Source organism: Convolutriloba macropyga, chromosome 15, assembly GCF_964194025.1.
Source record: "Convolutriloba macropyga chromosome 15, txConMacr16.3, whole genome shotgun sequence".
NCBI classification, from domain to species: domain Eukaryota; kingdom Metazoa; phylum Xenacoelomorpha; order Acoela; family Convolutidae; genus Convolutriloba; species Convolutriloba macropyga.
Window position 1 is genome coordinate 42,931,523 of NC_134482.1, and position 22,349 is coordinate 42,953,871.

General features: G+C 37.4%; 1 protein-coding gene across 1 annotated transcript in view; it reads right to left on the reverse strand.

Annotated features, from left to right (window-relative positions):
• Positions 1-14,231, reverse strand: part of LOC142354388 (neutral alpha-glucosidase C-like) — a 67,388-nt gene extending 53,157 nt beyond the window's left edge. Inside the window, exons 1-7 of the mRNA XM_075406667.1 lie at positions 14,102-14,231; positions 7,124-7,357; positions 6,116-6,283; positions 5,561-5,654; positions 4,757-4,962; positions 3,870-4,050; positions 1,060-1,233 (exon numbers count right to left, since the gene is read on the reverse strand). Coding sequence (XP_075262782.1) covers positions 1,060-1,233; positions 3,870-4,050; positions 4,757-4,962; positions 5,561-5,654; positions 6,116-6,283; positions 7,124-7,357; positions 14,102-14,229 — 1,185 coding nt within the window. The 5' untranslated portion in view covers positions 14,230-14,231. The remainder of the gene's footprint in view (positions 1-1,059; positions 1,234-3,869; positions 4,051-4,756; positions 4,963-5,560; positions 5,655-6,115; positions 6,284-7,123; positions 7,358-14,101) is intronic.
• Between the last annotated feature and the right edge of the window lie 8,118 nt (positions 14,232-22,349).

Below are 22,349 nucleotides of genomic sequence, written 5' to 3' on the forward strand. Positions count from 1 at the left end.
TTCAACTAAGGGGGGCAAATAAGCGGGTCTTTTCCATAATAGCCAGCCAGCCAGCTACCCCCCCCCCCCAGCTTAGTGGTCATAAAGCTTAGAGCCCCACAATCATGGTATTTATACCATAATGGGGGCTCTATAATTTCGTGGGGGGGGGGCCGCTAGTGAGGAGGGGAGGGGGCTATAATGGAAAGACTCGAATGAGCTGTGCACATTTGTTCTGACAAAATGTTCAAAAATGACAGTTGATACAGTTATGCATAGACGATTAAAAAAATGAATGAATGATGATAATGCTTAAAAATTATGCGGGGTATAAGTACGAAAAGCCAAAAAAATCAGACGAAAAATCGGTCAAGCGAAAAATTGCATCTTAAACGCGAACTGATCTCGAACGAGGGGCGAGGCAAACAATTTAGAAGTGGTATAGGCTAGAGAAACTTCTATGATGCAAAAACTTCTCTGACTTGGGAGGGGTTCAAACACGATCTGGGACAAGATTCCGAGAGATATTTCCTTTTTCGTTCAAGAGCAAATAAAAACTGCCATGAGAAATTGCACAGTGATGCAAACAATTTGATCGCTCAGCGAAAATATTTTCACGCCAACATTTCGAAATTTCGAAAGAGGGTATGAACAAAATAACCTCTTTTTTCTCCGCTCTTCGAATTTATTTACCAAAACCTTCTTCCACTCCGTCATTTTTTCAACCTTCTTCCACTACGTCAACTTCGGGATTTTTTACTCGCTCATTTATTGAAAAAAGCAGAAAATCATAAGCGGAAAATCTCCTCGTCGCGTCATTGAAAAAGAGACAGCGACCCAATGCCGTTCTCTAAAATGTAGAAAAGAAGCGCCCCTTAATGATGTCCATTTGAGTAGCTGCTGGTGGTTTCCAAGAGCCTTAAGCCGATCAACATAACTCGGGCTGATGTAAAAATTTATATTGCGCCATATACTCCATTATCATCAATTGATTCTCTTCATTTTGTATTCATTCCCAGTTTTCGACTTGAAAAATTCGAAAGAAAATTCCAGTAGAATTTTATAACACAAACTACTAACCGGAGGAATGGGTGCCAACCCCGTCAGAGAAGCATACTGTGCAAAGACGTCTTTCGAAGTGGGTCCGACCATGACAAAGAGATCGATGATTCCACTTTCTGACATCCAATGAGTGGTGACAAGATCCTCAGAGGCAGTCTTGGTCACAAAGTCAGCAAGCTTCTTCAGCATAGGCTGAAAAAAAAACAGACTTAAAACAAAGAAGTACATTTGTTATGCATAAAATTACGTACAATAAGTTTGAAAGTTTTGTCACCTCATTGTAAACTATTGCTCGAGTGATCTTCATTAATATTTTGGTTGTAATTATTTCAAGCTATTAAATTTTTCTAAAATTTTGTTTAAAAACAGATTAGAGCAGAAAATGTCGCTCTAGACAAACTCACAGAAGAACTTGAAACGATAAAGGTCTTGTTTTATAAAGGTCATATTATTTTATAAAGGTCAAATTTTTATCAGGTCATATATAAGTATTTCGATTATTCCGCATGGAAAACTTGGCATAACAACACATTTAAAGGTTCAACACTTGATTTCCCGGCAATTATACGTATCACATAATTTTTGACAGCCAATAATAAGCATGTAGTTTCCATGCAAGGATCATGATAGGAAATATGTTTGATTTAAAAAATGATTTGCATGATATCAAACATAGCCGGCATATTGCCGGAAAATAGCCACGCCAGATGCTTGTGGCTAGGACCACCAGTCGTTTAAAAGACCACCAGACTTTTTGGGTTAGATTCGGACTGTCATTTTTATGTGACACATAAGCTCTATAAGGAGAAAGCCCTAATAGGGCTTTTCAAAAACTAAAGACTCTAATAATCGAGAACTAGGGAGTAAATGCTTGACACTACTTAGATGCACACCATTGAGTTCAAAAGTCATTTTATTGAGTGTGAAAAGTCAGGCAACTGAATTAAAAAAAAAACAAAAACGCGGGACGCAGGGTAAGACGAAACAAAAATCTGTTAGACGAAGTAAAAAAAACATAGCAGGACATGTCCTGAAAAACAATTCAAAGAATTGAATGAAAAACTTAGAAGTACTCTACCTGACCAATAGATCAACTGAACAATGCTAGTCAAAACAAACAAAATCATCTAAAAAAAATTGAGAAACTAAAACTATCAAAGAAAACAAAAATATACTTATTGCTAAAACTCTTGAAGCTTTCACCCCTAAGGCAAAACTTGATCCCATATTTCATATAGATTTCAATATACATATTTCAAAAATATGTTCAAAACCAATTTTTGTTTCTGAAATCGGTCCAGTATTATATCTGCAAAACCTGAAAAAAAAATTCATTGGTGCTTGAAGATCGATTAACTCGAAAATGACCAAAAATTTTTTTTAAAAAATGAAGACAATTGCAAATTTTAATGAAATGTTACTGAAAATCGTGATATTAATATCTTCAGAATCAATTCTGTATCACTAGGGCTATCCAGATCAATAGACAATACTTTTTTTGAAAAAATTTCAAATTTCAAAAAAAGAAATTCGTTCTATCAAAATGTTGAATACCATTCCATTGCCCCCTAGCAATTATTTAATAAAATACTATCAACCCTGAATGAGGTTACTTGGCAAGAAAAACTGAAGGACAAATGTTTTGGAAAAAATTTGAAAAAAATTGCAAATTTTATCAAAAAATTTTACAAAATTCGAAAGGTTAAATTGTTGAAACAAAATCCATTGAAAATAACAACCATGCAGTAGCTTTTCATCAGACCGTGAAAAAAAGGTTTCTGGCAACTGAGAATCGACAAATATCAAAAATTGACAAAAACTTTAGGAAACCTTAAAAAATGCAGATTTTATCCAAAAAAATGCTAAATTCGAGACATTAAAATGTTAAAAACCGAATCATTGTTATTATCAACTATTCAGTGACCTATTATCAAACCTTAAAGGAGATTCCCTGAAGCTCAAAAAACTGAAAACATACCCGGAAGATTGCCGGAAAATAGCCGCCGTTGATTCCAATAAGCATGATTGGGATTGAAAGAATAGATATTGAAAAAAAAAAGATTTTTGTACAAAAACATTTTTTAAGTGCGATTTATTTTGATGGCATTTCGTAGTTGAACATAACGTACTTCTCTTTCTTAGAGAGAGGCTACAGGTGCTACTATCAATACCAATAAGCATTAGAGATGGTAACTAAGACTTATAGGAACGACGTTCAAATAGCGGGCATCTAAAATTGGGCTTTATGGGTTCATCTCGTTTCTACTTCTGACTTCAATTTTTTATACTGACTCTGTTCAATTTGAATTGCTTTGCTGAGCAACTGATGTTCAAAATCACTTTAAGTAGAATGAGAGAAGAGAGAAACTAGCCTAGAGAAGTCAAAAAGATATCACGCAAAATGTTGAAAAAGCGGCAAAATGAGGTAAAGCGAAACATTTTTTTATTCGACGAAGTAAAAAAAAATAGGAGCGCTATAATAGCCGTCTGAGAAGATGAGGGCGGCTATTAAAAATGACAAAAATTTTCAAAAAAATTGCAAAAATTAGTATCATTTTGCCTGTTTGTGCTTGTAGTTTGGCCACTTTGGGCCTCTAATGAAACTTAATGCCCACTGGCCTTTACCTGTTTATCCCGTTTTGAAAGATCAAAAGTCATTGAAAAAATGTGTAAATACATCTTAAAAAAACACAGTGCCCCAACACAATTCAAACTCTTTGAATTGTAAAAAAAATAGAAGCGCAATAATAGCCGCCTGGAATTGCTAACGCGGCTATTAATTAAGATCTTTGTATGGCTGCGAGAAAATTTTCGACAATGGTCACTACCTTGCTATCTTGTGGTCGATCAACGTCAATCCAAGTTTCAGCAGCGTTCAACCATAGAACTCCAACTGATCTGCGAGTGTTGTGAGCAACCACGGCCGGAATAGCCCCATACAGGGCCATCCTGCTGTCAAGTTCATACTCAAACACGTCAAGATTGTAGAGTCTGTAGGGCTCGCCGTCTCTGAAACAAAAATCATGATTTTATTCTTTTTGTTCTTTTTACAGGGATTGCGAATGCGATGTCAGGACAAAATACAGTGTGACACCATACCCAAAATACTAGTAGTTGTACAATTACAAGTCAAACCAACGCTGTAAAATTGATGTCCAGTTTCCGATAGGAACGAATTGGCAAAAATACTCCTCGTTTTCGGTTTTTGAGAAAATAGCAGCAGTCGAATCGAGGCTTCACGGGCTGAATAATAAAACATAACCGACTAACCGCTCAACCTCTAAGATCCGCCCTTCACACCATAAGTATGTCTCCAAAACAGTTTGTCAATCGCATACTTGGAGACTCTAGGAGAACTTAATGCCCTCTGGGCGCTACCGGTTTATCCCGTTTTTGAGGACGGAAAAACAAATGGGTCAGACAAAAAATCGGTCAAGCGAAAAATCGCATTTAAAAAGATCAAGAGGACAATTATAATTGCTAAACTTCGTTTGAGAGCAATTAATTAAATAAATCTTGTTTCAAAAATTGCGAAAAAGTTGTCGCCAAACGACGAAAAAAGAAAAAGAAGACCAACAACTTGGGAGTAAAATTACGTTCAATTACAACTTCGGCATTAGTTAATAGATATTATTCAACGTTGACAATCGAAGATGCAAGTTCAACCATGGAGCATTTAAAAAGCACAAATGGGAAGTTTTCCCTAGAAACTAACAGTGTATTGCGTAGGTTGAAAGAGTCAGCATGTTCTGGGACTCCGTAGACATGCTTGAACCCGGGGAACCCTATGTCCATTCCAACAGAAGCAGGTCCTTTAGGTTTGGAATCTGGGTGGGATTTGAACGACTCTTCCCACATTCCTGCCTCGAGATCCACCTTCGGTTCCTTTTCAGGGGGTTCGTCCTTCTTTGATTCAGAATCCTATTTTTATCAAAGATGGATTTAGAAAACGGAACTAGGAAAAGATTTTTTAATTAATTTCTTATTTTCTACCATTCAAAGTCCATTTCTATCCTCCTCCTCCGAAACAGCGTATGGAACTATAAATGATGCATAGCCTGCAGAGATTGCTGATAGCTACATAGCTCTTTTAAAAGTCCTGTAGTTCTATCCAAAACCACAATAGAAAAGCCCGTCATAACGGGTTGTTACCGCCCACAAATATCTTAAAATTTGTGGATCTTTTCCGTTTGCCCCCCCCCCCCCTCAGCTTAGTCTCTTAGTCCAACAACATTTTGAATAATGATTTACTATGTAATGGCACGTGCTCTGTAACGGGGGTTTATAACGTACGGGGGGGGGAGCACAAACGGAAAAGATCCAAATTTGCTTTAACCCAAAAACCTATCCCTGCAACTACTTAAACTATCAAAAAATAAATAAGCTAAGCACTCAAACTAGCACTTGTCCGTGTGAATTTTGATAAGCTAAATGTGCTGAAAATACTTCAATAGGCGAAAGCTTCTAAATGTTTTCTGATAATTTATTTGCGTGTAAAATATCTGAATTGCTCTTTTACCTGTTCAGCTGGTTCCTTCTCTTGCTTTTCATCATCTTCTTCGTTGTCCTCGTCGTCCTCTTCTGCTTTAGTATCACCACCTCCAGTCACCATTCTAAACAACACTTCAATTACATCGCTACATTTCGAAACACTCATGTTCAAGTCTGAAATTCCAGATCTCGGCAGTTTGAATAGTAGAAAATTGCAAAGCTCCTGTTTAAAATATAGTTTACGCGACTCTGATGAAGTCACTGCAAAAATCTGACATTAATCGAGAACCAGCCAGTAACGTACACCTCCATTACCATAATAATATCATAATAGGGTTAGAGTTTCGCGGAGGGATATGGGTGTAAAAAAGTCCCAATAAATTCATAATTTCGTACTTCATATGTAGTAGCCCCCAGCATAGTGGGCATATATCTTTTACCCTCAGGCGCACGCATTAATTTATTACACGGTACCATGCTATATAAGAACACATAATTTGCAAGTGGCGGGCATTAAAACACGGGGGGGGGGGCAGAATAGATCCAAAAATTCTTAGAAATTTCCACAGATGAATCAACTTACGGTTTAGTCCTGTACTCTTCAAACTTGAGAAGCCAGTCTTTGTTGAGCTGGACTATGACTTCACCCTGGTGGAGCACAAAAACAACCAGAGGATTCTTCATAATCACACACTTCACGTCTCCAGCACTCAGCACCATTCGCTCCTTCGAGTCTTCCTCAATTGAGAAACTGAAAACATAAACCGACTAACCTCCAGGCCGACTCAGTTAAAATGGCGTTGATTTCGTTCCACTCACAATCGATTTAAGCAACGAAGTTTATTTCAGAACGAGAGCAACTTAGATCACTAAAAAAAGAAGAACTAAAGTATGAAAAACTTAGTCAAGAAGTCAAAGAATGTTCTAGAACGAAAACGCAAAAATGGTCAAGCAAAAATTTTGCATTAGATAAAGAGCCACACGTTTACAGTAATAGCTTCAAACTTCGTTCAAGAGCAATTAAATAGAACTCCGTTTGATTGTCCTGTTTGTTTGTTTGAAAGCAATATGAGAAAATGGATGGTTACCATTGTGCCAACATACTTCTATAAGCACTTCCAGAAAAAACATTGGGTAAAATCTTTTTCAAATCATTCATTTTCCTAAAGGAACACTTCATAATTTGTTTCAAACTACTTTTGTTTATGGAGAAATAATGCTAAACAAATAGGTACAAATACGATATTCTGACACGGTTATGTTACATTAGAAAACTTTCAGAGAACCAAAAACTTTTTAAACAATTCAACGTTTATTCAAAAAGGTCGGCTTTATATACAGTTCCTTCGCACAAAAGAGAAGTTAACTTGTCAATTGTTCCGTTTACACAAAAAAACAGTGAGCTGTATAGCAACAATTGATATCAGTCCGATGAAAATTATAGATATTAGGGATAAAACCCATTTTTAAAACTAAACCTATCAACTTCCAAAGCATGCTTAAGCTTTAAAATAACACTTTATATGCGTTCTGATAATAATGGTAAAGATTAACGGTAAATTTCATTGTTTACGTAAATCCATCAACATACGTTTGCTGTTTGGGAAGCTGTTCTATAACATAGGGCACTTCAAATCGGGTGTGTATGGGGTCGACCTCGTTGACCTTGAATCTGAAGACAGGACCCTGGAGGAGAGTGACGGAGAGGAGTAGGGGCTTCTTGTTGTCCATACTCGTGATCTCTACTTGCACTGTCTCTTTACTAGTCTGCACTGTTTTCGATACATAGAAAGATATGCTGTTCTTTGGCAACTGTCGGTGTCTCCTGAAAGATTAATTAACCGATTACTCATTATTGAGAAACAGAACTGAACAGAAACTAAGGCGACTTCTCAATTTGTTCTTAGAACCGTCAACGCTTCACAGCACTCTTATTCGGAACATACAAAACTATGAATATCGTTAAAATTGTTGGAAAGTTATTGGCACTGATAGGGACTGAAACAGGCTCTATCCAGCTACAACCCCCACCCACAATTTAAGTTTCGTTATATAGCGAGGACTTGTTTTCACAATTGTTCCAAGAAATATTTAGGGCGGGAGCTTCTATTGATTATTGACAATCAAACAGCTATCTTTTCGTAAACATCGTGATGCCTTTGAAACATAAGACTAACGTTTGTAAAATTTGTCACAAAAGCCTACTTTAGCGTTGCTAGAAGATACTTAGCTTGCCGTAATTGACCAAGAAACAGATTGACCTCTTTGTGAACAACATTATCAATTTTAGATCTGGACATCATTTATGGTTTTATTATATTTGAGCAGTTAATATGCATAGATCAGTAGACATGATTCAATGTATGCAAAAAACAAGACTCCAAATTAGACCAAGTAGTTGACGTTAAATGAACAAGTTTGACAAAGTGAAAAGCAGGTAAATGGGTGTAGTTATCTTTTGAACCTTCATTTTCAGCTAAGTGAATGAAACGTCAGGCAATTCAGACCAATATTAGTGGAAAAACGGACATTAGTTTGATCACACGTGATAATGGACACACACAAAACTTTTCTTGTGGGGAAATGATACAGATTCCAGTTCTGTTAGTTCGAAGCAATGAAATCAGGAAATCAAATAAGCTGCAAAAAATAAAATTGATTAAGAAAACCATTTAGATTGCGGAGAAAGCAAGATCACAACTAAACAATAGTTCTCGTTGCAGCTGAAATTTAAACGGCTTCAAATAACTATTACTATTTTACAAACTTTTCTTTTTGAAACTTCCCACAAATTTTTGAGTGGCAACTCAAAAATTTGTGAAATCAAGAATATAAAAAATAAAAGTCATTGACTTGAAAAAAAAATTGTCAATAAGTACAGAGTTTTGATTCATTGGTAATAAATCTTATAAGAAAAAGGCCCAAAGGAATAAAATTTTCAAACTCGGAGTAGTGTGTGTAAGCTCTGAAGTCTATTGCCCGTTTGAAAATAACCCAAAGCTCAGTTTCAAAAATTTTACCCATGGCTTTGAAGGAGCAGGATTAAATTATATCTCTACAAAGCTTGGAGATTCAAAGACCCGAGAAACATATCCGACTAACTTTGGAATAATTGTTCTCGAACGACTGTGGTGACTCGATTCTTCTCTAGCCTGCTAGAAAATGTTACGTAGGTCCAATTAGTTCACTAACGTCCTTCAAAACGTCATAAGAGGTAATTATTGCCCATTATTAAGATTTGAAGTGGAAAAAAAAACTTCGGCACACTTTCCATTTAGCAACTTTATTATTGGAGAGCACGTTATCATCCATAATTGAGCGCAAATAAAAAGAAGTAGTTGTCTACAGCTTAGATAAATGATCAAAATTTTCGGTTGGTGAGGTATCTTTGATGGCTTGTCTTTTTCAAAATTCTAGTTAATAACGGGTCACATGATAGTTCAGAGAACTGCTGATCGAAGAACAAGATACCAATGACACAAATTTCAGTTTTTTTCGATTGAGAGGTTTGTTTATGTTCCTATTATAAACTGAGCAGTATACTCGATCACGCCTAGACCTCATCTACTGCTTTTGTCGACGATTTATCAATTGCGCCGATCTCTGCTTGCCTCGCGTAATTTAAGCGTCGATATTATAAAAGTGCTTAACGTTGTAGCAAAGTTGATTATCGCTACAAGAAGCACAGCATGTTATCCAACGAAGCCTCACATTGTAACTGTTTAACATATAGATTGTAGCTTACTTCTATAATTTTTTAAAACATTTTTTCGTCAATTCGGTGCTATTGATGTATCAAAATTCAGCTTCAAAAAAGCTAACCGGCTTAAACCAAGTGGTATACATTGAGAATAGACGAAAAAAAATTGCGTTTGACGAAGAACACTTTCGAAGGTTCGGGGCTTATTTGTCACAATTTGGTAAGTTAAGTTGCTCACCTTTTTTAAGTAAAAGCTTTAATCTTCGTTCAGTCTCATTTTGTAAAATGCACATCACTTTTCTAAGGTACATTTTTCTAAAACTGCTCACGAAGGACACAGTTAAACATTCCTTTCAAAAATAAGATCAAAAGGTATAACGACTTTCATTTTAATCGATTGAATGCTGAGTCAACCCAAGAACATTCATAGACCAGAACTTAAATACCGCTTCGTCCTAAAACGACACGCTGCTTCGCCTATGTGGTTTACCAGGGTCCATTAAAAATTTGTTAAACTGAACCTCTGAAATACAACCGAAAAATACAATCCAAAACTACTGTTGATATTCTATAGGCCGTGCCACAAACTGATTTTTTCGTAAACTGCTTTTTAATTCTCTTATATTTTTCAATTAATGTTGTTTATTTAGAGTGACATGGTTCAATTCCGCAAATTAATAATTTCAAGGAATTCTATCATCATCTTTTGAAAAACGTCAGACATCTTGAGCAGGCTACAGTGTGCTTCGCCTGTATCATCTACCGTATTTTAGCCACGACACACGGACTGGACTTTCTGCTGTGATTAACGGATCGTAATTACCAAAAAAAAAAAACGAACTGATTAGCCAATTGCTCTCGGAGAATGACAGGCGAGGGCTTGGATTTATTTTTAGCTAGCTTAGAAGTAACGAAGCCCCCTGTAGTGCTTGGTCTTTAACTTATGTGGCCTACTTTCTTGTCACAAAGCACTGAAAAGAACTTTTTACGGCCAATCAGACTCCAAGAAACTGAGCAAATTTTCGATCTGCTTTTTATTGGAATGTTTTTAGCGCCTAAACTATTTAATTACATCTTATCATGTATGAATGAGAGTAAGGGATGGGCACTTAAAAAAATCAACTCATTGTTTTCGGAAAAAAACGAAACAATAAATTAAAAGTTAATCGATTTCAAACAATCAATCGAACCACTTACTTCCAATTAATTGACCACGCCTTGAGTTTTGATTAACAAAGCCAGATTACTAATTTCTGGCATATTTCAGAATTTGTTCAGATAACGAAAGCCCAGTACCGATTACGTCTTCTGTTTGTCTCTCGATGGTCTCGGAAAAACTCATCTTTTACACGACATCATCAATGTCAACTCACGAGTACATAAACCTGTTCATTTTAGGAAAATAGATCAACAAGTACCCAGCTTTTATTATTTTCAGAATCCTTATACAAAATAATTGACGATATGGTATGAAATCATAAATGGTATGGAAATATTAAATCGAGATTTGAATATTTTATACGGTGACAACAACCGACAGAATCAGTGTCTTTTATCTTGACTTCGCCAAACTTTAGACTCAGTTCATCATCACCTTCTGATTCAAAAGCTTTGAAACTGGAGGACAACTGACAAAATCAATCACACCCAGAGCGTGGAAAGCAACTTGAAAAAGTAGGCGATATCTACTTTGGTCTTGTAGATGTAAAAAGTAGTGTCCCACAAAACTAAATTCCAAAAGATCTTGATTTGCAGATGACTTTAAATTTATTGTTCTAGATAAAGCTTCCCTAATTGAAAGTGCAAAAGAAAAATTTGAGCCTTGAAAAACCTTGTCGCCTTGACGATTAATGGTCAAAATAAATCAGCAGAATTGCATAACGAAGTTGACTTTATAGTGCGTCAAATCTCACACAGAATGACAATTGAACTCGCCCACTATAAAAATCAACCAGGGCGTGATATATTCGGTCGTAGCTCGAAGACAAACAAACTGAACTCTTATATCAGCTATTTTAATCCCAAGCTGACGCAATGCTCCCAATCTTGGTTGCCAAACTGGAAGCAGGAGCAGTCGCCACAAAATGGTTAACGGTAAAACATAACTGACTAACGTCGGGCGAATAGCTCTCAAACGACCGGTGAGCGGTAGGCTTCGTCAGTAGCTAGCTCCGGTTTAGTGAGGCTAGCTTTAGCTTGATTCGACTCTGCATCTTTTAGTTTTCTAGCCTTGTTAGTAAATATATCAAAAAAGCTGATAATTTAAAAATTTGAAAATTTAAAAGAAGAGCTTCAGATTTGGCAGTGAAAATGTCCAAAACTATTTGCTTGTCACTGGAGTTATGCCAAGTAACCCATCTGCAGGACATGAAAAGCTTCGTTGGCCAGTAATGACCGTTAAACTCCGAAAAGGACAAAAATGTCAAAAATTTTGAAAACATCGCAAATTTTAACAAAATGTTGCCACAATTCAAAATATCAAAACCTTCAAAACCATTTCATTGTCTCAGAAGATTATCCAGTATCCCTTTTTCAAGGTTTAAATAGTATCAGAGGCTCATAGAGATCCATAAATTCGGAACATCAAAAAATTTTTCTAAAGTTTGAAAAAATTTTTATCAAAAAACTGCTAAAACTCGAGTTATTAAAAAATTGATAACCATTCAGATAACAGCTTATCATCAAAACTTGGAGGAGGTCCCTACAACCCTGGTGCAGAAAAAAAATGTCAATAAATTCAAAAAGATTCAAAAAACTTGAAAAAGTTTCAAATAATTTGAAAAATGGCTGATATTAAAATCTTAAATGGCTGATATTAAAAAAATTCTATAACATCTTAAAGCTATGCATTAACATATACTCAAACCCTAGAGGAGGTTATGCTGCACTTAGGCTGAGGACACCTGAAAACCGACTAAAACTTTCCACAAACTGGAAAAAATGCAAGTTTTATAAAAAAAAAAAACTCGATAAAAAAATTTGTCACATTAAAAAAATGAAAGCCATTCAGTGGCAAACAAATTTTTTTAGTAACTTATTATCAAACCCATAAGGATGCCTTGGAAAGACGACTGGAAACACTTGAATAATGAAAAATAAATGTCAAAAAACTGAAAAAAATTTGAACGTTTTGTCAAGAAAATGATTAACTTCGGGATGTTAAAAGGTTGAGACAATTCAGCTAACATTAAAAACTATGCCGTAACCTATTATAAAACCCTAGAAGAGGTTCCTTGACACCTAGGGCTGACTGAAAATGACAAAAATTTTCCAAAAAATTTGAAAAACCGCGTTTTTTAGCGACCTTTTTTGGAACGTAGCCCAAGGGGGGTGCACCGGGGGCTGATGGGGAGAGGCGCAACTGTGGGTGGGCAACAGCGCGTTGGGGGTGGGGGAAATAGTGGAGGGTCAACAGTGGGGGAATCTTCAACCTCTAAGAACCCCCTTCACACTAAAAGTATAAGTCTCCAAAACTGTTTGAGCTGAGAGCTGCAAGGATCTAAGAGCACTTGATGCCCACTGGTCGCTATCTGTTTATCCCGTTTTAGAAGACGGAAAGTCAAAAGCGTCACACGAAAAATCGGTCAAGCGAAAATCGCATTAAAAAAGACCGACAGGAATGATATAATTGCTACAAACTTCGTTTGAGAGCAATTAAACGTCAATTACGAAAAAGTCCCTGTCCTATACGGTAGTCTCCCAACTCAGTGGCGGCAAGTCAACTCTTATATACATTTATAAACTCTGGCATTAGTCAAACGTCAAAGCATCGTAAATGAAAAAGATAGCTTCTGTAGCAATAAGAAAGTGAGTACAAAATAATTTTATATTGAGATTAGAATATTTTATAAGGTGATCTAAGACAAATACCACCCCACTTCTTCTATGGCTCCAATGGAAGCATCGACAAAAGAACGCCGGCACATTGATCGCGCGGAGGCAGGGTATGGAGCTCCACAAGAAGCTTGAGTTTTGTCCTGATGTATGTAACCTGTGAGAATATGAATCCTGTTTTCTCTCGCTGATTCTTGCTGCCGAACTCGACGTTTTTGACACTGATGGTCTAGCTCCCCCAACACAGAAGATCAATGGACAGAAGGTGGTTTTCTGCTGATACTTCAAATTTTTATGGTCTCGTGATATTTATGAATCCGATATGCTTTTGGGGGCAACTCTTTGCAAACCAATTTAATTTTTACATCAATAAATGTTTTACTGAAACTCGAGCCAAATAGCTCCTTTGCATTGCCATTTAATCTAGCGTCGTCGTCAGTTGTGGTACTTCTTGCGCAGGTTTCTCCTTGCAATGTCTGAAGACAGGGCTTCACTTCGACATCACGTACTTCATTCGTCAAAATGGCAAATGAATCGCGAATACCGTTGTGCCTGATGTGGGTATAGCCACATTTCGGACAATGTAAAGCATGAGCACGTTAAATGTTCTCCACATGCAAAGTTTGATGGCATTTTTACAGGTTCCCAGCCGTATCTGAGGGCAAAGCCATCTCTAAATTCTCCCTTGGTTAAATCAAAATTGGTTAGATCAAATTTTTATTCAACGGGAGGGCATCCAACCAGCACGACTCTCCTCTTTCCTTTGCGAGATCTAGAGCATAAGCCTCAATTTCATCAATGATATCTCTCATTTGGGTAATTCTCGCGAGCTTGTGGTTGCCCTTCTTGTCGGATTTTCTCAAGGATCTGTTTTCTTGCAAAAATAACTGGGTTCGCAGCACTAGACTCTTCGCACAAAAAACAAAAAAAAGACCACAGGAAAATTATAAATGCCTCAAACATTGTTTGAGAGCAATTAATATATTAATAATTGCCAACCCTTGGATAGAGTTGATATGACGCTTAGAAACTTACATGCAAAAGCTGCTGTCTTTGCAAGTCTTGAAATCGTGCTTCTTCACTGAAAAGACGTCAGGAGGTAGGAATAGGAGCAAACAGAAAATAACAAAACTACAGTAACACAAGAATCTAAACACACCCATTTCTATCTGAAAACAGAATATAATTTTATATACATTTTCAACTGTTCTATTTGGAGATTTGAAAACCGGTTCTCTTCAGTTTGTGACCCCTCAGTTTATTAGGTGCATATTATTTGCGACCACCAAGCACATGCCCTATCATAACAATGCTTTGGTACAATGAAAAATAATGAACTGGGGATGCACAACGTACATGGTGTCACTAACCGAACATATTGCTTTTATTGGCGCAAACAAAAACATACAAAATTCATAATTATTAAATTGCACTCCGTAATTGTTGCATCAATTTAAGTAAAAATCTAAAGCAGTAAAAATAATGTCAATGAAGAATGACTGCGTGTTTTGCGTACGCCTCGAGACATTTTAATTGTATTTGAAGAGAACAACTCCTAGCGCTGCTATCGCTAAAATGAAAATGACAACCCCCACTAGAAGGTATAATCGCTTTTCACATTTGTTGGATGGATCAACCAGCTTCAAGGAACCAGGATCACCCTCGACATCACATTTATCATCGTGCTCACTATTTGCCATATTTCTTAGTTGAAGGCTTGACGTTACTTCTGTGACCTTAGACAGTGAAAGCTTTTGATGGCCAAAGCACTAATTGCGACCATCAACCTGAAAAAAATGCATTTTGTAATAACGAATATGAACGATCAGTTCAATTGTCAAGTCCCTTATCCTTATCTCTGCCCGAACTCAAGCAACAACACGTAAACAAATTACAGGGTGTTTGCTCTTAAGCCGCGAAGGACAATCCAATGGACGAGTAGTGAGACATGAAATAAAAACCCCCACTATGAGATAAAAATGTATGAAACTATGAATCATACATTTAAAAAAAGAAAGAGCTTGGTATCAAATCAAAAAAGACGAGAATTAAGAGCGAATTGAATAAGAACGAGATTCGCTCACTTTACTTAGCTAATGGAAAGAGCATCAAGCTGGTTGAACGCTATGCCAATGAAGCGATATCATTTTGACCTTAAGAAAAGCGGGTTTCGTGATGGCATTGCACTTCGCTACGTCTGGGACCCGGTGAAACTGCCATCACTATGGGCATGCAATGAAAACTTCACTGTGGCACATGCCCTTCACTGTCCAAAATGCACCCACATGAGACATTGTAATATCCGTGAATTGTTTACGGTTACGGTTTGGGTTGGATGTTATTCTTAAGCACTTTGAACCTCGGAGTTACTGAGGAAAATTTTCCAAGTTTCAGACTTGAATTTAATTGAACAGATGTATATGCACAATCAGTTTAATACAAAGTTAGAACTATGGCTTGTAAATATTAGAAGTTTTGTGAAGATGAGAAATGTAAAGCAATTAAAGAGAGGCAGCTCGATTGTGTAAGGTTTAGTTTTGAATATGTTCTTTGGTTTCAGTCCTATCAATGGTTAATTAATCTTAGGTTATTTTTACCCATTTTCGTTAATCTCTATGGGATTTTCTCATTGTTATTTTCTACCGCACGGGTCTCTGTTAGTTGAACTAACAGATAACAGGTTTACCTGCTTGACGAATCCCGTCATGAACAAACATTCCTTGACGTGTCCCGTCAAGATGAAATTCCATGATGATTCCCATCATTATGTATGATGCCTTCTCTATATTGTTGAAATCCGGTTTACTATTAGTAACCATCTCTTTTTGTTCTCCTATTTAATTGTGAAAATTTCGAATTATGCGTTTAATATGTAATTTATGAACATGTCATACATTATGGTTCACTATACTGCCTCCCTCTTAGAAAATGTGAGTGTTCCACTCACTCACACAGCAAGAGTTTCAAATGTCCATTTTCGAGTCCATATATTCTTGTGCTTTTTCAATCCCGTACTTGTCATAAATATTACGGGCCTCCTCGTCTTCCATAATTTTCTTTGCTTGAAGAATGATTTTGAACATGTCCTCACGACTACCCTTGTCCGGATGACAGAGCTTTGCCAACGTTTTGTAATGTTTCTGGATAGTACTGGTTGTGGCCCCCTGTGGCAGGAATAGATGTTCATAAATTTTGGATGTCGAATGAACGGGCTCTGCGCGTTGATCGCCTCCAGCCTCCTCTGTATGACCTTCTTTAAGGTGTGCTCTATTTTTACACTACCCCTTAGCTTTCTATTGTCTATCTCGACATTCTCCAACTCCCGAGCTAAGCACTCCCGCTCGTCCACCAGAGCGATACATTCCCTTGTTTTTGTTTCGGCTACATTTGTAACCTCCTCCAACACTTTCTTCAATGTTTCCACCTGCCTCCTGCAGGACTCCCGCTGATTCCCAGCGTATTCAAGTTGCCGTTTGGTCTCCAGCAATTGATCACCTAATCTTTGACTTTCAACCTTTAACTGCCGGAGCTCCTCTTCAAGCCGAGCCCCGGCTGTTCCCAGCATTTCGCTGTTGTCAATCTTCTTTTGTTGTTCCTCGATTCTGTGTTGCATCTCACTTAACTCCCCAACGCTAATTGCGGCTCTATCCACTATATTGGGTGTTTGCAGCTGCGTCAGTGCCACCACGTACCTTTTGTTTGAGGTTACTCCAACAATCCGATACACTTGGTGCCTGACTATCGACCTGACCTCGAACAACTCGGGTAGTTAGTAGCAATAATCAGCAACTTTTGGTTATGCTATTCCTACATATCATACACGTAAATTAGTCTAATGTATCAATCTCAATTTCTGCTATATCTGGTACAGATTTTGCCTTTTTTGCTTTTATAACTACGAGGTTTGTTTCACAATCACACCGTTCGACTGTCCTTTTTCTTGTCACTTTTTGTTCCTTTGTACGTTGTTTTAGATGATGAAAATAACCTAGTTCCCCCATTGGGTTAATGGGTTGCAGTGCAATTACAGGATTGGTGCCACTGCGTAGCATATCGATTGAAAGAAACACGCGTACCAAACAAAATATGATTTTAGATCCAATAAAAACAGTCATCAAACTGATGGTTATTTCCCTTGCCACATGCCAGATTTGTTTCACTTCATTATCCAAGTATTCAAAAGTCAGTAATTCATGCCACTGATTATTGTACTTTAAGTCCGTGTTGAAATATTCTAGAGTCTCATGCTCATATAAACCTCCTTGTCCCAGGAAAACTTCTCTTCCTGTTATCGTCTTTCTCGAATGCCTTAACCTTTGGGCCCTTTTGCTAAGTTCCAGGTCCTTGTCATTGAAAAACCCTTCCATTGGCGCCGAAGTTGACTAATTGACGTTAACTCTATAATTAGGCATATCATTGGGTTTTTCAATTAATTGTATCTTTCGCCCATATGATATCCATGACTCATTCTGCAATTCAAAAGCGTTCGGGTACATGGGGTTGCAATTAATCAGTGTGAAAATTCTATAGAATACTCTAGAAATGGGGTCCATGTATCTAATTACTTCTGAGGTATTGTCAGAAGACACCCTAACTGGTACTTCCTCCGTACAAAACTGATTTTCGACAACATGTACGATTACTTTAGCGCACCTATGGACATAAAGTATTCCTCTTGCTCTTTCTGCGTGTGTACCCAGAGCGTTTTGTTGACTTAAGAAAATTTGGTGTGAATTTCCGTTAATTGATGTCGTTAGAATCATAGCTCTGTGCAGTTTTTCTATGTGACAATTTAATAACTCTATTTGTTTCAGGTTTTCAAACATGCCTCGAAAATCCCACACAAAAAGTTGATCGAGTTTTTTGTCCCTGAGATCTGTCTCAGATATATCTGTTGTTGAAAAATTTTGTTCCTTTGCGGTCAACTTTTCCGTTGTGTAAAACAAATTTCTATGGTTTGTTTCAAAAAGCAGAAAATTGTCTATATATTTTGTTTTGTTTTTCAACTGGACAACTAAATTCTTTTTCTGTCTAATTTGCTCGTCAAGTACTTTTTTTTTCCAGCGCGGACTATTTTTGCTTTTACCGAGTCCGAAAATTTAACGATCGTTAAGATGTTTTGTTTTTTGTCCTGGTCAAACAGATATTGTACTGAATCTATTTCAAATGTGTCTCCTTGATATAACAAGGTCTGCTCCTGCTTCAAAGGGTCTTTAAAATATAACCATGTTCCTTCATTTGCTTCCCTAGTTTCATTGAACAAAGTCCCCATGAAAAATTCAGCATTTATCATGATGTTACCTTTCTGTGTTTCACCTTTTGGATTGATCCAATCCACGGGTTAGTCATAATTCACTCCTTTCTCATCTCCGCCTTTCATGAAAGTTTTTGATATCTTCTGAACAAATTCAGCGTCGGTTCGGTCAACATTCATCTCGTTGAGGACTTGTTTGGGAGCATTGAATTCAAAATCACCAAGACCCGGTAACCACGTTTTGTGTCCCTGCCATAGATTTTGACAGACTGACTCTTTTATTGGGTAAAACGTTGGAATTATTTGTGGTTTTTCGTTTAAGTAAATTGCGTCGTCATGCCAACTACTTTTTTTCAGCACAGTTACCGTATATGCAGCCCTGTACATGCAGTATTTTAGTTTACTCATGCTGCTTTTGGCGTGGATCAGTCCTCCTTTGTTTACCTGCTCCTCATTTATATGTGACGTTTCACAATTTGTCGGTTCCGTCATTGCAAATTTCTGCGTCTGTTGAATGTTCTCAAAATCATACCTCACAATCTGCAAGGATTGTGAAAAACTAATATGCTAACCAACTGAAGAAGTTTCCAGTTCAGCTGCACGATCCAATGTGGGTTCCACGCCCTCTGCATTTTGTCGTATCACCTTTTAAAAAATACATCATTATCAAATTTTTCATCTGCATCGTTATCCTCGAATAAAAACTAGTCTTTCAGTTTCCGGGGTCTTGTTATTCCCGACGCACTTCTTGTTTGATATCGTCGTTCGGCGACATTTTGCGAAGTAGAAGCCGTGCTCATATCGGAAATTCTTCGCCTTCACTCCTTTCGGATGTTGACACCAGACTATCCCGCTTCTGCTGTGTGGCTACTTTTGGCGCAGGTATCTTTGTGCTTCTGCTCTTATTGTTGGTGATAGTATTTAATGATTCTCTTGTACTCCCACACATAGGTGTTTGAAACGATTCGTTTTTGACTGTCTCATTGTGAGTTTCAGTATTAATATTAATTTGACTAATATTTCCTTCAGTTTGAACTTCTCTTCTTTCTGTGTCATTCATTTCTGGCGTCACCACTTCAATTTCCACAAAATCATTGTCCTCCGTAAGGTCGTTTTGTGTTATTCTCGGTTCAATCTTTCCCTTCTTAGGTTCTTTTTTATCAGTGGTAGCTTTTCTACTGTTAAAACGTTTGAGTCGATTGTAGTTGTTTTGTTACTTTTGTTTACCTTTTGTTGTTTTTTTGTTTTCACATCCTCAATAACAAAGTTCAGATCGTTTATTATTTCACGTATTACCTGCGGTCCGCTGTAAAAGGATTTAAATTTCTTTGTCTGGCCATTTTTTATTAAGGGGTTGAACACCATTACTAAATCACCTACTTCATATTGTGGTCCAAATGTGCTACTGTCATAGTAGGTTTTTGTCTTTCTTGCTCCACATCCATGCTTTCCCGTACCAGCTCATGGCACGTTTGTGGTTCGTCTTTCAAGCAACCAACGTAATCACTCAAAGTTGGGTAGATTTTGGTTTGTATTGTTTGATACATGCAATCAATCGGCAGCGCGCATGATCGTCCAAAAAGGAGGTAAAAATGGGTTGTACGTCGTATCAGAGTGAATTGACGATCTGTACGCCATCATTACTAGCGGAAGGTAGTCGCTCCAGGTGTTGTGATGTTCACCCACATATTTTGCAAGACTCTCTTCGATTGTGCGATTGGTGCGCTCTATCATTGCGTTTCCTTGAGGGTGATAAGCTGTTGTTGAAGTCCTGTTAATTCCCAGCTCTTTACACATGTTCTTGAAAAGATTCGATATAAAATTACTGCCCTTGTCGCTATGAAGATTTGCCGGACAAACAAATCTTGAAACCCATACGTTCACAAATGCCTTAGCTACCGTTGAAGCTTCTTGGTTGCTCATGGGAATTGCTTCATACCATTTTGTAAACTGATCTCCAATTAACAGAATGTATTTGTTTCCGCTGGACTCGGGTAAAGGTCCCATAATGTCTAAGGCAACTTGCCAGAACGGATGACTTGATTTCAACGTTGTCAGGCTGTGTATGTGTTTCTGGTGTGGAGATTTCTTTTCACAGCATTCTTCGCAAGAACTTACCCACTCGTGGACATCTTTTTTCATCCCGGGCCAGTAGAATTGTTCTCGAACCCGATCAAATGTCTTTGCCATACCAAAGTGTCCGCAATGTTCATGATGGAAAGGTAGAATTTCTTTTAAAAGTGATCTCTGAATGACTTTGTGTTAAGTTATTAAATTCGTCAATAGGTTTATGTCTCTTGATGCAATCATTTTCAATCCGTAAGTTTCTGAAATCAGTCCAAAGTTTCCACAGTGCCCTAGAGGCTCCTGCCATGTGTTTTCTTTGAGGGCGTTTCCCGTTCTCAATCCAGTTTCTCAGTATAATGAGGTCGGCTGCATTTTTCTGATGTTCAACTAGTTGTTCAACAGATTTCCCTAATCCAATGGACCAAATATTTTTTTCTTCCGTATTTATTTGGTTCACTTGATCGCAGTCTTTGACTTGGTCTTCAGTCTGTGGAACTCTCGACAGATAGTCCGCGTGAGGCATCTTTTTTCCCGCTTCGTGTTTGATTTCAAAGTCAAACTGTCCGAGCTTTTCTATCCATCGGGCCAATAAGCCGTCTTGTTCCTTAAAACTATATAACCAGGTGAGGGCCCTATTGTCAGTAACAATTAAAAATTGTTGTTCCAGAGGATAATTTCTGATAAACAATTGCAAAAAATTCTCGTTTTGTCGCAGAATAGTTTCGTTGACTATTGCTGAGCGTTTTGCTTGCGTATGCAATAACTCTTTCACCCCATTGTTGACTATGGAAATAATTGCGCCAATGCCAAACAAAGAGGCGTCGGTGGTTAACGTATAGGGATCCGTGTCATTCGGATAACCCAAAATTGGTGCTTTCTGTAAAGCTTGTTTTAGTTGTTCAACTGCTGATTCACATTCCTTGCTCCAAGTAAAACGTTCTTTTTTGTTTAATAGCTTATAAAGTGGCTCTGCTATTTTTCCGAAATCTTGTATGAATCTTCTGTAAAAGCCTACTAGTACTAATATAGCTCTCAATTCTTTTATTGTTCGTGGGCTTTTCATTTTACTGACTGCCGCTACTTTCTCCGGATCCACTTCTACGCCTTTATTTGATACAATGTGTCCCAGGAAATGAATTTTTTCCTGAAAAAACCTGCTTTTTGAGCCTTTTATTTTCAATACAGCGACTTTAAGTCGCCCAAGTACGAGATCTAGGCGATTGAGATGCTTCTCAAAGGATCTACCGAAGATGATTATGTCATCCAGGTATACTAAAGCCACTTCGTAGGAGAGTCCCGACATGATCAATTCCATTAAATTTTGGAAAGCTCCTGGCGCTGACGCCAAACCCATGGGTAGTCTCTTCCATTTGTAGAGTCCCATTGGAGTTAAAAAAACTTTCACGTTCTGTTACTCTTCATCGAGTGCCATTTGAAAATATCCCGATGTCAAATCGATATTGGAAAAGAAACAATTTCCGTCTAGAGAATCAATAACGTCATTTGTTCTTGGTAGCAGCCAACTGGTTTTCCCGATTTGTTTATTGAAACCTCTGTAATCTACAACTAGTCTGTAGCTGCCATCTTTCTTCTTCACCAATATTGATGGTGCTGCCCAATACGAATGGGTTGGTTCGATTAATTTTGCATCCTCCGGATCTTCGACAATTTTTTTCATTGCTTTTCTTTTATCAAAGCTCATACTGCAATAACTTCTTCTGAACGGCTGGGCATCTTTGTTGAGTTTAATCTGGTGTTTAATTTTGTCACAGTATCATAAGTCATTCGAGTTTCGTGAGAAGACTTTTTTGATGTCTCGTGAACAATTCCAGTACTTTTTCTTTCTGCTGTTCATTTAGTTCAGAACCTTCCAAGCTTGCGTGTTTTCCCATTTGAAAAGTTTCCAATGTTTTTGTCTTATTTTGATTTGTGAAAACTTAATTCACAACTAAGTTCTGTTTG